The sequence below is a fragment of the Papaver somniferum genome, chromosome 8 (genome assembly GCF_003573695.1).
Source record: "Papaver somniferum cultivar HN1 chromosome 8, ASM357369v1, whole genome shotgun sequence".
Lineage (NCBI taxonomy): Eukaryota > Viridiplantae > Streptophyta > Magnoliopsida > Ranunculales > Papaveraceae > Papaver > Papaver somniferum.
The window spans coordinates 91,280,360-91,296,692 of record NC_039365.1 but is presented as its reverse complement, the minus strand read 5'-3'; the positions used below and the strand labels follow the sequence as shown (position 1 = coordinate 91,296,692).

At 36.5% G+C, this 16,333-nt stretch overlaps 1 protein-coding gene across 3 annotated transcripts; it reads right to left on the bottom strand.

Annotated features, from left to right (window-relative positions):
* Positions 1–8,285: 8,285 nt before the first annotated feature.
* Positions 8,286–11,571, bottom strand: LOC113302204. 3 transcript variants are annotated; one of them, XM_026551068.1, is made up of 5 exons: positions 11,439–11,571; positions 10,403–10,461; positions 9,737–10,086; positions 9,524–9,660; positions 8,286–9,035 (listed from the first exon to the last, which is right to left on the bottom strand). In XM_026551068.1, exons 3-5 carry the CDS (start codon positions 9,996–9,998, stop codon positions 8,508–8,510), a joined length of 927 nt encoding a protein of 308 aa, XP_026406853.1. In that variant the 5' UTR covers positions 9,999–10,086; positions 10,403–10,461; positions 11,439–11,571; the 3' UTR covers positions 8,286–8,507. The 3 variants fall into 3 exon arrangements, with proteins under 3 accessions (XP_026406853.1, XP_026406852.1, XP_026406854.1); XM_026551067.1 differs by lacking the exon at positions 10,403–10,461 and having other exon boundaries at positions 11,439–11,566; XM_026551069.1 differs by lacking the exon at positions 10,403–10,461 and having other exon boundaries at positions 9,737–10,040; positions 11,439–11,551.
* Between the last annotated feature and the right edge of the window lie 4,762 nt (positions 11,572–16,333).

The window sequence follows — 16,333 nt, the reverse complement described above, 5'->3', positions numbered from 1 at the left end:
GGATAGACCTGGGATATCCCCAATTGCCAACATATTAAGTAAATTTCCATAAGGAGATAAAGGTGGTTGAACAACATTAGGAGATTGGAAAGCACTTGGCGATTGTTGGAAAGCACTCGGTGCACTCGGTCCTCCAAGCATATAAGATGTTTGTTGTTGTTGTTGTGGTGGTGTAACATTGTAGCAATCATTTGGGTTGTAGGGTGAGAATGATGATGAAATGTGCCTAGGATCTATCCGAAATACTTGAGGTTGAGATAGAGGCACAATTTGTGGTGAAGTATTGTGTCGTATGTGTGGTGAAGAAGAACTATGTCGTACTTGTGTTTCTCCCACCACTGTTTCATCAATATCGTTCCATGATCTGTTGCTCCTGGTGGAATCGGAAGACTATGACTGCAGCCCATCATCATTTACAGTTGGACTCAGTCCAAACATTGTGCTCTCATGCCATTTCCGACACACATTCAAGTGTATAGCCTCCATTTGCCGATTCATCCAACACAAATCGTTCAGTTGGTTCCACAACTCTTCCTTACTGGCAGTAACATTATAGTAAGGATATTCACGTTCCATAGATTGGGAAACGATGGGGATCGTGGTTTTCTCACCTTGTGAAGTAATACTTGTCATCTCCCAATGAATTTCGGGCATATTTGACGAAGATGATGAAGAACTTGAACCCGTGGTGGGGTAAGTCATAAAGCATGGATCTTTTGGAGGTGGCTGGCTAGGAACGATATTTTCATCATGAGATAGGCGTGATAACCCTGGGAAATCAAACCCATAGATGTGCATGTTGTTTGTCCCAATTACAGGCTTCGCAATCGACTTGTACTAGGTGACATACTTCGCTTCACTAATATCCCTCTGTGTATTTAGTTCATACCTCTCCCAATTGGTTCTTCTCAGCCGATCAAAATATAATCCAGAGGTTTGCATCTGTTTTGGTGGGTTAATTTCAATTGCATATATACCTTGCATTTTGTACTGCAGTCTTTCTCCCAGGTACCAAACCCCTCTTTCTAATTCTGGAGTGTAAAAAACAACTCTACGCAGAGAATAATCAAGAATACATTGTCCAACAATAGCACCATACTGAGAAAAATCAATGTAAGGGTGAACAACGATGTTGTCGTGGCTCCAAGTCATCTGATGAAACCTCTGAACAAAACTGGAACTCGAGATGTCGCTGCCAGTGTCCTTCGCTAAGTTGGTCGAGATGTACATATCCAACTTGGAAATCTTTGGGTATCGTCTTTAAGGATTGGTTTACTAACATGGAAGTAGGTATACCACCAATACTGCAAATTACTCCATAATTTTAGTATTTTGACTTAATCTACATTTGCTCATAAAAAATATTTAAATTTTAAAATAATAATTTTGATATTTACCTCTATGATGCCCCAGAAACCAGTGAAGTTATCTCCGCCCATGGACGCTTGATCCAGCCCGCAGTACAATTCTGCTAAAATTGCAGATCCCCGGTCATAATTTGGTGCTTTGTCAAGATCTTCTAACCCTTGAAGCCAACCAACACGAGCAAAAAAAATTGAGTTTGGAAAGAATGTCTGACCCAGTACCCATAAGATAAACATCCTTTCGAGTTCAGGATAGTCATCTACATGTTATGGGTTGGGTAAGGAAATACTTCAACGCTGAACATTTAATCCCACCTCCTTTCAATTGTTTATAATTTTCACGTATTTATGAATCTATAAACGAGGGAAAAAACGTCTCCCATTTACTATTTGATATCCATTCATCTTGGTTGAATGGTGGCGGCTCTCCCATTCCACTTGGGATCCCACAAATTAAATACAAATCAAGGGGCGTAATTCCTATTACAAGTATAATATCAACTATGATTAATTTTTTTGATTATTTAATAATTATTTAAAAAATATAAGTTAAGTTAGTTAAACAAGCTTACCAATTTCAAAATCCAAAAAATGGAATGCGTGCGTTGTCGCCCACCACCTTTCTACCACTGTTTTCGGAATCTGTTGTTGTGTCTTCTAGGCTTCACACTATAAAGTGCACGCCAGGGATATCTGTCAACCCTTTCTCGGACTTGAGGGGGTAAAAGTTCATAAACACGCCTTTAAGTCTGAAAATCCACCTATCATTCTAAAATAATCCTCAGACCGATCTTGATGCCCCGACACATGACCTTGGACTAATGATGGAGAAACAACGACACTCGACAAAGCAAACTCTGCTTCCCGATTTTGAGAAAAATCTACCTTTGTGGCAAACCATAGTACCGGTTCATTTCTTCGACATTTTCTCTTTTTTACACTATTGACCGTTTTTCTTAAAATGCCGCTCATATTATATCAAAAAAATTTGATTTAGAAGAAGGAAATAGTAGTGGTGTGACTGAAAATGAATTCAGTTGAAGCAATTTATAGTTTTGAAAATAATACCGTTGAAAATATGGGCGTTAGAGAACCGACCGTTGGCGTGTTGTGTCTAACGCCCGCGTCGCCAGCGTCATTCTGCCAACCCTAGCGTGTGTCTGAAATTCGGGCGCTTGATTATCAACCGCTGAGTGCTTTACCATAGTAGAAAAACCAGTTTGGCCATCCACCTGGCTCAACAAAAAATTTCATTTGGCGTTTGCCATAGGAATTTCCCTTACATTCCAAGTGAGAACTTTGAGAGTCAATTAGAAACATGTATAATTTCGCCTGATAGTAGCCGCTCTTTTTGTCTTGGAAGTTGATGATTTAATGGCTTCCACTCTAAGTGAGAACTTTGAGAGTCATTTAGAAACATGATTCCCCTGATAGAAGCCGTTCTTTTTGTCTTGGAAGCTGATGAGTTAATACCAAGACGTTTACCCTCGTTTCTCAGCTTGACAGGTGTGACATGTCAATATTCCAGGAATAGAGAGACTCTTTCTAATATTTTCGGGGAAGTGCACCCTTTAGGTGAGTTAACAAGTGCTTTACCGGGTCAAGTGGATCGTAGCTATGAGGTTCTGGGTCCTGTTTTCTATGATGAAGACATGCCGGAAGCCTCCAACTCCATCCTAGGAAAGAGAACTTATCCCTTTAACTTACCGTAAAATTTTATCCCTATTCATGGTGATGAATCGTAATCGGTGGACACCGGCAACTCGGGTAACTTGGAGGCTCGACGAGTTCTAGCTACTATGGCTCAGGCAATTGAGGAACCTATTTCCGGTACCGAACTAGAACCTTCTTATCCTGTCCCTGCCGATCCAAGATTAGAAATAGAACCGGAACATGAGTTAGTTTTTCCAAGTCTAGAAGTAGAACCAAAACTAGAGTTAGTCAATAGGAGACTCTCTTTCTCATCTTCATCCTTTGAAGATGCTCATGAGAATCTTGTCTCACCAATTTATTCTGAGTCTTTTGCATCTTCATCATTTGCATCTCATGATATTGAAGATATCTCAAGTCAGCAAACTCCACGTAATTGTCCTGCTCTTCCTAAATCATTGTATAAATCGGCTTTTAAACTCTCAGTACCGAATTTTACATCCTCTTCCTCTTCTGAAGGGATTCAAATCCTGGTATCTGATTCTGATGATAAACTTAAAATTAATCAATATGGCTCTTATCTTAAAGAACAGAATCAAGCAACAAATGGGTTCTCACCGATTCCTTTTTTCCTTAATTCTCCATCTGAGCAAAATGGCGAAATCCAGGTAACCCTAAATCCCTAACTTTGCTTTAATTTCTTAATTGCTTTAATCTCAAACTGAATCTAGTATTTGCTTCAATTTTGCTTGCTTCTAGATAGCCCGGTAATCCTCTTAATTGTCCTTTAGCTTTGTTTCTAAACTCATCATGAAAACTATTGCTTGGAACACTCAGGGATGTGGAAACCCTTTTACACAAAATCATCTCAATCAACTGATTAGTGGGGATAAACCGGAAATTTTATTCCTCTCTGAAACTAAATGTAAGAAACATCTAGTCAAGACCTTGCTTAAAGATTATCCTAATATTCACATTGTAGACCCAATAGGTTCATCTGGAGGTTTAGCACTATCTTGGGTAGATGGATTTTCTTTTGAATTGTTCATTGGAACTTAAATATGATTAACATTCTATCTCAAACCAATCCGGAGTCAAAAAAATGGCTTCTTACTTGCTTCTATAGAAGTCCATACCCTCATAATAATAAAGAGGCATGGAATTTTTCTCTGATATATCTAAACAAATTGATAACAATTCCATGCCATGGATGCTTTTATGAGACCTGAATGTAATTTTTAGTCATGAAGACAAATTAGGAGGCTTACCCTTTAAGAACTCTGATAGTACTTTTTTTCATAATGTTTTGTCCAATGCTGGTCTCCTAGATTTAGGATTCAAAGGTTATGATTTTACCTGGAATAACCAGAGGGAAGACAATGCTAATATTCAAGAAAGACTAGACAGAGTTGTAGCTAATGTAGAATGGAGTTCAAATTTCAGTAATGTTGAGCTCACTCATCTAGTGGCAGCTGGATCTGATCACTGTCCAATTTCTCTAAACCTTAACACTGCTGGTATTAAATCTTCTTATACCTTTAAGTTTTATGACACACGGCAGAAAGAAAGCTCATGTGTTCAAACCATTAAGGAACCTGGGATCATATCATTAGATAAAACCCTACTCAGTCTTTAATTCAAAACCTTCAAACTCTACATCTCAATTTATATTTTTGGAAAAAAAATATTTTTGGACTTCCTTCTAAACAAATTAAACAAACTCTAGCTCAAATTAGTAACTTGAATAACTCCTCTTCTGTTTATAAGAAGGAAGAAAAACTTAGAGATAAACTTTCTTTGTTAGAGAAGCTCTATGCTACCCAAGAATCCATAACCAAACAACAATCCAGAGATAATATGGTTCACCTAGGAAAGAAAAGTACCAAATACTTCCATACAAAGACAATGAAGAGAAGAAAATGGAACAACATTGAATGCCGTAGAAGAATTGACAATGAAATTACTTTAAGAAAGATGAAATGCAAAAATCTCTTTTAGATTTAATCCAAAATCTCTCTTTTGCTCCATCTCCTCTCCCTGCCCCTAATCCTAGTTTATTTAATAACATATCTCCTTGTGTCTCCATAGAAGATAACCTGTTATTAAACTCCATTCCTACTGTTGATGAAATTTGGCTAGTCATCAAGAAATTGAAGCCTAACAAATCCCCTGGACCAGATGGGTTCCCTGCTAGTTTTTTTAAATTAAACTGGGAGACAGTGGGTGAACAATTAGTGTCTTCTATACAACACTTTTTTGAATCAGGTGTTTTGCATCCTGAATTCAACAGAACTTTCCTCTTTCTCATTCCTAAGAGTAGGCATCCGATTGACCCTAGTGGCTTTAGACCTATTGGCCTTTGTAATACAACTCACAAAATTATAGAAATTTTTTTAACTAATAGGATTAAGCCCCTTCTTAACTCTATCATATCTCCATTCCAAGCAGCTTTCCTCTCTAAAAGACAAATCTCTGACAATATCATAATTTCTCAAGAGATAATTCAATCTTTTAAGAAAAAGAAAGTGAAACATGCTGGGATGGGAATTAAGATTGATATGTCAAAGGCTTTTGACAGAGTGGACTGGAACTTCTTAATTTCAGCCATGCAAGCATTCGGCTTTAATACCAACTTTTGTAATCTTATTTATCAATGTGTTTCTACCTCTTCCATTGCAGTCTTACTTAATGGTAGTCCTGGAGAGTCTTTCAAGCCTTCTAGGGGTCTTAGACAAGTAGACCCTTTGTATCCTTACTTATTTATCATTTGTATGGAAATATTTTCTAGATTACTTCTGGCGAGTGAGGAAGAAAATCTCATAAATGGTGTTAAAATTACTCCTAAGAATAGCCACATATCACATTTATTTTTTGTTGATGATTGTCTCCTCTTCATAAGAGCTGGCTTTAGAGAATGTCGCAATATTTTATCTCTGCTTGATTCTTTTGGTAAAGCCTCTGGGCAGTTAATAAAATTTGAAAAATCTGGGGTTTTCTTTAGTAAAAAAGTACAACCTAAGCATCAGAGAATGATTAGTAAAATCTTAAAAATTAAGAAAATTAATCCTAAGGATTCTTATTTAGGAACTCCTCTTTTTATAAGTAAAGCTAAAATCAAACTCTTTCAGAGTTTGGTAGAGAAAATAGAGCACAAAATCCAAGTTTGGATGGGTAAGATTTTACCACAAACTAGTACACTAATTCTTAATAAGTCTTCTCTGGCAAGTATGGCCAGCTATCAAATGAGTTGTTTCATCTTACCAAAGAAATCACCAACAAAATTGATTCTCATCAAAAATATTTTTGGTGGGGCAAGGAAACAGATTACAAGGGTTACTATCCCAAGTCTTATTCTTGTCTCTTTAAACCCAAAAATAAAGGAGGTCTAGGTTTTAGAAATGCTCATATTTTTAACTTAGCTTTGATAATTAAGATAGCTTGGAGAATGCTGACAAAACCAAATGCTTTATGGGTAACCCAATTAAATCCTAGATATTTCGGAAATACCTCAGTCTTCAAAGCCAAACACCCCACTACTAGCTCTTGGATTTGGAAATGTATCAGCAAAGGCATACATATTATTGATCAAAACAACATTTGAGAAATTGGAGATGGAATTAGTACCAATATATGGACTGATAGATGGATATTGAAGTTGGAATATAATCTCAGCATTTTTAGAACTACTAGTAACTCTCACTTAACACTTGTGAAGGACCTGATTGATCCTCTCACTAAGAAGTGGAACTCAAACTTAATCTTTGAAATGTTTCCTGAACCTATTGCTAGGAAAATTTGCAGTATTAGAATAGCAAAGGATAAGACTGATACCCTTAGATGGATGCTCACAAAATCTGGGGTTTATACAGTGAAATCCATGTACAAAAATCTCACTGAAAAGACAGTAAATCACTACAACTTAGGTCAACCAGATTCCTTCTGGAAAAGTTTATGGGACCTTAAAGTTTCCCAAAGAATCAAAATCTTTATTTGGAAATGTCTGCAGGATGCTCTCTCAACTAATCTAAAGCTTTCTTCCTTTATGGAAGACATTCAACTTAATTTCTCTTTTGATTGTAATATGGTAGAATCTGTAGAACACATGCTCATATCTTGTCCTTATGCTAAGTCTGTATGGGCTGTTGAACCATCCCCAGTAGCTCACGATATACATAGTTCTTTATCCTTCTTAGATGTTTGTAAGGCTTGGATAGGAAACAAAGACCCTAATGTACCTGTAGAAATCATTTTGACTAAAGCTTGGTTTATTTGGAAAGAAAGATGTAATAGAGTTTTTGAACAAAAACAACAAACTAGTACCCAATTAGGTCTGGAAATACAGAGATACCTTGACTAATGGTATAAGGATGATATCCAATTAAATCCCTCAACTAGTACTAAATCTAAGAATCTTGGGTGGATACCCCCAAGGAAAGATCAACTTAAACTCAATATAGATGCAGCTTGGACTCTTTAAATTTGCCTGCAGATTTCTCTTTAATCCTTAGGAATGATGCCGGGGATTTCAAGTCTGGCAGAGCAGGACCTTTCTCAGCTTCTACCCCTGAAGAAGCGGAAGCCTTAGGATTACTGCAAGGAGCACAATGGGCAGCTGGGGCAGGGCTATCAAACTTTTCTGTAGAAGGCGACTGCAAAAACCTCTTCGATTACTTGAATGGAAGAGAATCTCAATTGGAATGGCAGAATCAATCTATCCTGGAAGAAGTAAAAAACATTTTTAATTCATGTCAAAAAAATTTGGGTTTTCATTTTGCACCAAGAACAATAAACAATGTGGCAGATACTCTAGCAAAGGAAGCAATATCCTTTAGCAATGCTCTTAACTGGGAGAATGTTCCTCCTCCTTGTATTAAATTAGCTTTAGAAGTAGATAAATCAAATGTTAGAGTGATTTCCAATAACTCAACATTAGATGGCTCTACTCTCGGAATTGTAAGGGTTACTAGCTCCCAAGTTAGTTCTTTTGAAATGCACTTAACTTACAAAAAAAGAAAGAAAAAAAAAGGGTGTGACATGTCAGGTGTCATCACATAAGGTTGAGCATGCATCATCTGTTAAATCTTCTAGTATCGGCTCAAAACCCAGTGGGTAGATTGGATTACTAAATTTAGATGAGCTAGAGAGTCCAGATGTATCAATACTTTCAATATCACGGAAAAAGTGTGGAGTTTCAAGTCTAATGGCTTCCAATAGTGGGTAAGCCATTAGACTTGATTCCACCATATAAGACTTATTCTAACACAAGTGGTATATATATATGCATTTATGAAAGGTAAAGAGTAATGCACAAGCTAGCTAGAGACTAGAGTTCATGAGGAGGCAGCAAGTAAGTTATAATATCACGTTGAACTCACAAAGTTCAGATTTCTGTATAGTTAGAATTGTTGTTTGAACGTCTATTGGCAAACAGTCATAGGTGATTGACATTTTTTTACTTCAATATTTCCATTTACAATAATCTTGAGTTAGTCGTCAATGAACTTTGTTTCTTGCAGCCATTTTCCAATCTCTTCGATTATGTGTAGCTCCCGTGACACTACCATCTACTACTTGATGCTCAGGCTTTAGTTCCTTCTCCTCCTCGAGGTGTTCCTTGTTTTCTGATGGTAAAGTGCTGAGATTTTCGTTATCTGGAGAGTTGAGAGAAGCTAGTGGTGGTTCAGCTTGTGATATTTTGGGCTCCTCAGAAACATGAACCTGTCTTGCTTCTTCTTTCCAATCCCGGTGACAAAGAACGTGATTTATGGACCCACTCTGGTTTGGAATCTGTAGTGACAATAGATTTGGTTGGTTGGTAGAAAAAACTTTTTTCATGTCTGTTTCAAGACGCTTTCGAGCTCTATATCTGCGCTGCCGTTCTCTGTTTTTAGCACGACGAGCTAAAATGTCTTCATGGCTTCTCCTAACCTCTCTCTGATAAGGAAGCTTCATTGAAGAATTATCTTGCGCTTTTAGAATATTAATACCATGAACAGTTTCCGTTTGAGGCAAATCTTGAATCTGCATAAATAGAGACAACGATCATTTGTAGAATCAGACAACCCTCCCAATTTTTGCTACGACTTATATTAATAATACACATAAATGTACTCTTATTATTATGTTCAGTTATTTGTACTCTGTTACCCTTGCACATGGAGGTCGAAATAGCGACATTTCCCCCCCCAATAAACGTTTTTGGATGTGAAAGTTAAGTATCAAAGAACTAGAAACATAGACTTGGACCACTTGGTCTCACTACCCATTTCTGACTACAGCTATTTGGGTTCAAAACCAGAACTATATAGTTTCCAATACTAACAATAATAGGGAAACAATAACCAGAAACCAGAAATTTGTTACTATATAGTTTCCATTACTAACAATAATAGGGAAACAATAACCAGAACCCGAAACCCGGCAGGTAATTAAAATGAAAGTAGACAATTTAGTAATAAAATTTCACACCAATTTGGTTCTGAAAATGAAATAAGGATAATTTTGGTTACCATGTGTGCATGAAATGCCTGACAAGGCTCTGAAGAAGTATTTAAATTTTCCTCTGCAACAGTCGCAGCAAGTTCAACGGTGCAGGGCTGTTCATAATGCGATTTCACTGCAGGTCTAATTTGAGATACGCCAGTCTCCATAGAAACCAAGCAGCATTGTATCAGAAAACTTTTTATTATACAGTGACAATTTCAATAAGTAAGCAGATTTACCTTCACTGGTTTCAGAAGTAAATCTATGTTCAACACTAGTCACACTTCTGGCTCCTACACATTCGGCATTTGAGTGAATCACATCCAACCCATTATTCGCACCAGCGGAATCTGTGATGAACAAACATGAGGGCAATACAGTCTGTCCCTCTCTTTTAGCTTTTTCTTCACGCTTACGAGCTCTGTACCTTTGTTGTCTCACTCTATTCTTAAGACGGTGTACTTCTGTATTGATAAAACTTCTATCACATCTTTTCGCCATTATTGTGTAACCATATCATCATTTCTAAACGTTACGACGGATCTGTAGTTTTCACTCATTACCATGAGTAGCTAATACATGGATTATCCTGAAATAACAACAAGAAATAAAAAGATCTTTTTTGTTTTATGATAAATCTTGTGCTCTTGGAAAAATGAAATTGCTAGAGAGCTTGATGATGCCCAGATGATTTCAGTGACAAACATTCAAAAGGATTATCATGGCCACCTCTAGCAAGATGGCTTTTTAAAACTTCCTAACTGCTTATTGGTAATCACTCTTAGCCCTAAGGTCATACGAGCATAGCTAATTACTAGAAAACAGTTGGACACATTGCATGCGACGTGAATGATGTTACACATTGGTGTATTGAACTTGTACACTAGACAACACTTCTTACTTACCCCATAACGTAATCAATCCACTATGTACAACAGACTTTCTCTGATATTTTGAATCGGTTCTGTAAAGAAATTGTTGTTGGTATAAACGTTTCAGAACAACTTACGGACACAAATAAAAACTCAATGCTAAACTCGAAACATGAATGCAAGAAGTGTGATTGCAAAGGAAGATACAAGCAAGGATCAAGAACAATTGAAAAATGTTTCAAGTAACTGATTTACCAATATTACTAATTACCCACGAAAAAATATTAATCACAAATATGAATACGTTCAATAAAAAGTAAGTAAATAAGCAATTAAGCCAGTCAAGTCTAACATATCACACGCACCTACTGGTTTCAAGATCGCAACTATCACTAACCAATTCCCAACTATCAAAGTTCTGACCTTGAAAGTTATGCAAATGCAGTAAAGGGTCTAACTATTTTCAACAATTCTATTTGTGCCCGATTGGATCAGCTCTTCAAATAGCACTTTACCAAGCTAAGGTATACTTGTCAACGCAGGTCCAAACATGGCATGGATATGCTTTCTATGGGAAAATGTATGCTTATCAAATCAATAAGAGGGAAATAAGTTTCTCAATCGCGTACTGCAAAGACCATTCTCATCTCAATTTCTGATCTTGTTGTAAATATAAAGGTGTTAGATTTAGGATAGTGACGCTTGATCATTTATCATCACATTCTACACTTATTTGTGGTTTTCCTCGCCCCCTTTAGAAATGGCGTGCAGTTGGTGAACGACATCACAGTTTCCGCTGAATTCTTAAATTCAACGCAACAAATTCAAGTCATGGTTTAAAACAACAAGGATTCAATGGTCTTTATAAGGATCTAGGTAAATTGAAGATTGCATGTATATTGCAAAGAAGACAATGTATACGTGGAAAATGGATCAAAATGAACTATTTTTGTTAAGAAATTAGTATAATATGACCATTATAATTATTGTTTAGCAATACAAACATCAGAAAAATGATTCAAAAAACAAATAAACATGAGAAAAAGGAAGTGTAATAAAGAATACTTACCAGATGAAAAAAGATTTGGTTTTTTTTTTGGGTTTTGTTGCAAAACTGAGGCTTTCTTAGCAGAGAATCTGTTTTGTTGAAATGGGATTTGAAAGAGATAACAGAGAGAGAGGAGAGAAAGAATGTGTGGAAGAGAGAATTGGAGCCAAGGAAGGGGCGGGAGGGAAAAGAGGAAATGGTGGTTTCGTCATGGACTCGCGGGGTTCTTTTCGTTTCTTTTTTCCGGACTAGAAACGGCTTCCTCAGGCTTTTAGGGCGATCTAAGCTCTGTTTGGGATTGTTGTTCTCTATATGAATAATTTTGTAACAAAATTTTCAGGAATACGAACGAAGGCAAAGTAAATGGCGGTTCAGATTTATCATTGGCAATGATAAATCCATGGATGTGGTTGTCCAAATCAAACCCTTATATCGCACGTGTGGCGTAGCTTCTAGGTTGAGGAATGAGAAATCGAGAATACGCCCCGTCTATCTCTTTCGGTGTATCAGATCCAAAATCTACCGCCACTGCTAAAACCCGATGTTCTCACTTAGTCTTCTTGCCTTTCATCGTTAAAAGTTGAGGATTATTTTGTTCATCATGTTAATTTTGGGATGTTTTCCATGATTTTGAAATTTGCTTTGGTTCCCGAGGAAGATCAATCACAAATTTCTAGGAACAAAAATTAAATTACAGGTATGATTTTGTGAGTCTTAGTTCAATGATTCCATAAGAATCAAATATTGGTTCGTTATTTGTACCAAATTTTGAATAATTTTTATTTAGAAAAGGTCGGTGCATCCAGATGTTCAGATTATGAAAAGGACTGTCAGTCTTATTTACTTCAATAATTCCCTAAAGATCAGAATTTCGATGAAATTTTGATTAATTTTGTATGTACAAATTTAAAGAAGGTCCGTTTTCGAGCTAAGAATTGGTTTTTGAGTTTATGCGATGGTGCTCCTAAATTTAAACCTTATTACTTCCTCACGCATCAATGTTTCATCATGAGATGTTTCAGGTTCTTTATATTTAATTGTCTTGGGATTAGGATCATCATCATGAGACGCATCAGTATGCATGAAGGAAATTTTGGGGGAGCATGGTATATTCCGGGAGTAGATGATGATGAGGAGCAGGCTGAGGCGATAGCAGCCTGGGAGGCAATCCAATGGGATATAAGACATAAAAGCTAAGTTGCACGGATGCGCCTAGAAAGATGCCATAATCGTGTCGGACACACGATCGGACACGCGACAGACACACCATCTCACGTGTCCCGTAAAAATAGACATCTGACACTTTGCGGACACTAATTGGACAATTTTGGACACGCCATAAATGATTAATTTTGGTTTGAAAAGTCAAACTAAACTAAATGTGAAGCTAATTTATTCACCTTTGAGTCAAATTCAAACATGATTTATGAAAAACTTGATCATAATTTCATCATTATTAATTTTATTTTATTAGTAATCAAGAGTTTTAAAAATAAAATTAATTATTACGTTGAGTAGATTGTTGTAGAATCTCATTTTAATAGTGTATGTAATACATATGACGTGTCCCCGTAACCAGGTTTTTTGAGATTTGACGTGTCCCCGTAACCGTATCGTGTCGTGCAACATAGCATAAATTCCAAAAGTTGCATTTTGAAGGAGACTGTCTATTAGATGACCAATAATTCCATCATTATGGGCTGTAAGGACTTAAATAAGTAATTTTAGAAGTTGGGTCTGTATCTATGTACCAAGGGATATGAATGAGGTAGCCCATTGTTCGGTTAAAAAAAGCTAAGCTAAGAAGTAGTTCTATTTATTGGGGACAGGATTCTCTTCTCTGGTTGAAAACTCTCGTCAGAGAGAAATTATACATAGATTCTTGATAAAGTGAATAAATATCTTTTCCTATTAAAAAATATATATTTAATTTCCTTTTCAAATATATAGTTACAATCTTCTTAATTTTAACCAAATGAACGATGGGGTTCTTTTAGCCTTACGTCTTCCTTTGTGTTATAAATTTATTGTTTTCAATCCCCATTCATGTTTTATACGATTAATAACAACTGTCTTATTTTCCATCCATTAATTGTCCTGGCATCAAAAGAATGAAAAGGTGTAGCCTATATAAAAGTCACTTGATTTTCAAAGACAAATCCCACTCGACCACCACATTTCCCAGGCAGTACCCATCTTCCTTCTATTGAACTTCTCCGCCGCAGTAATTTCAGGTGTGTAAAGTTTGCAGTGCCTAAGAAACCAAAATTCCATATGAATTCTTCATATTATCACATTTTTATTTAGTTTTTAACCTTCTTTGTACCTTTTGAAAATCATGTAGATTGTCAGAATAGCTTATACAGTACTGCAAACCCCCGCGAGGCTGTACAGACTCCAACAATAGTCACACTGAAAGACTTTCAGCAAAAAAATAGTAATGGACCATGGATGACTCAAATTCGCATCGCCCGAATTTGGCATGAGTGGGACTTCATGAGAACTAACGATGTTACCAGCCTAGATTTGCTCCTGCTGGATGACCCCGTAAGTAACAAAGTAACTATGATTCCGTATCAGGTTCTTAGATATGAGCACTACATAGGATATTATAACATGAACAACATAATTAAGTCTTGCTATTTTAGATGTTGTATACCTAAAAATGCCTGCAATTAAGTATGAAGGTATAAAGTCGATATGATTCCAGATCAGGCTCCAATGCATGAGCACTATATAGGATATAAACAGCATAATTAAGTCTTGCAATTTTAAATGTTTTATACCTAAAAATGCTTGTAATTATGTATGAAGTTATAGTTAGTTATAAAATTACCATGTGTGGATTAAACATGATTGTAAATTTCTACAACCTCAACAGTCAAGTCCTTTTATCTTTTTGGTGTGTTTTGTAACTAATTATATTATTACCTTATGGTACCTCAGGGTGACCTACTGCACGCAATTGTTCAGAAAAAATTCATCAGGAAATTTGAATCACTACTAAAAGAGGGGATGTGTTGGGTCTTAACATTTTGAAATTTTCCCCAGATAAAAAAATGTTCCAACCAACCCAGAATGATTAACACACGCATCACCACTGCGTCTATTCATTGCTACAATTTCTATTTCACAGGGCTTGAAGAACTTGCAGCTGCTACCCCAATACCTACCTTGCTGGTGACTATCGTGAATATTACATATGTTGCTTCCAACAACGTAAATGAATCAACTAATATTTTCTTATTGTTGTGTGCAGATGTAGTAGGTGTGTTAACCATCCAAACAAACTTGCAGCAGCTTAAGCAAAGTTCATCTTTCATGCGCGAACTAACACTTGAAAATATAAGGTAGGTTCGAGATACATTAAGTTAAATCATGTGCTATGAATTTATGTTAGTCTTTGATGGTGGTGCCTACCTCACCAGTTACATGTTTCACCTGAAAACATTGGTATGAAACTTAAGGTTACACTATGGGTGACTCATCCCGTTATAGCTGGTGTCTATGTCAAGCAGTATCTAGGTACATAAGGTTTGCTTACTGAAAAAGCGGGGGTCTAACAACCACACCCAATATTTCGCTTAACAATTTGTATGGACTAACTCCAATATACTTTTAAGAGAATCAACTAGACAGTCAGACTCAATCTTAATAAAAAGTATATCAAGGAGTTATATCTCAATTTCTCGATTCAATACTTACTCAAGCAAATAGAAATCTGCGAGTCAAATTGAATACAAGAGAAATCACTTGAACAGTACCAAAGACCAATGTTCAAGTATCAATCAATTTCAATCAACAACCGAAGGTTGGATTTACAAATTGATCGATTCAACCCACAACCTGTGATATTTCAATTATATAAAAAAATATAATGCGGAAAAGAAATAACACAGACACCAGAAGTTTTGTTAACGAGGAAACTGCAAATGCAGAAAAACCCCGAGACCCAGTCCAGATTGAACACACATTGTATTAAGCCTCTACGGACACTAGCCTACTACAAACTAACTTCGGTCTGGACTGTAGTTGAACCCCAATCAATCTCACACTGATCCAAGGTACATTTGCGCTCCTTACGTCTTTGATCCCAGCAGGATACTACGCACTTGATTCCTTTAGCTGATCTCACCCGCAACTAAGAGTTGCTACGACCTAAAGTCGAAGACTTTAATAAAAAAATATGTAATACATAAAAGTCTACAAGAATAGATGAATCTGTCTCCCACAGAAATACCTACGAGTTTTGTTCCGTATTTTGATAAATGAAGGTGAACATGAACCAATCGATAACCCGGACTTATATTCCCGAAGAACATCCTAGAATTATCAATCACCTCACAATAATCTTAATCGTATGATGGAAAACTAGATATTGTGGAATCACAAACGATGAGACGAAGATGTTTGTGACTACTTTTATGTCTTTCCTATTGGAGAAATTAATCTCAAGTCTATCTTATGATTGTACTCAACTACGATAGAAACACCAAGATCAGATCACACAACTACAAAGAAAATAGTTGGGTCTGGCTTCACAATCCCAATGAAGTCTTCAAGTCGTTAACCTACAGGGTCTCGATAGAAACCTAAGGTTAAAGTAGAATCGACTCTAGCTTATGCAACTAGTATCACACAGGAGGTGTGGGGATTAGGTTTCCCAGTTGCTAAAGTTTTCCTTTATATATTCTTCAAATTAGGGTTTGCAATCAATGCTACCTTGGTAACAAAGCATTCAATACTCACCGTTAGATGAAAACCTGATTAGATTCAACTAATATCTTTCAACCATTAGATCGAATCTTAGCTTGTTATACACACATGAAATGTAACTTCATTTAGGTTTGAGTAACCTTACCTAAACGTGTACAAGTCGTTGGTTCAGCGGTAGTTAACCATAGGTTAGCCATATG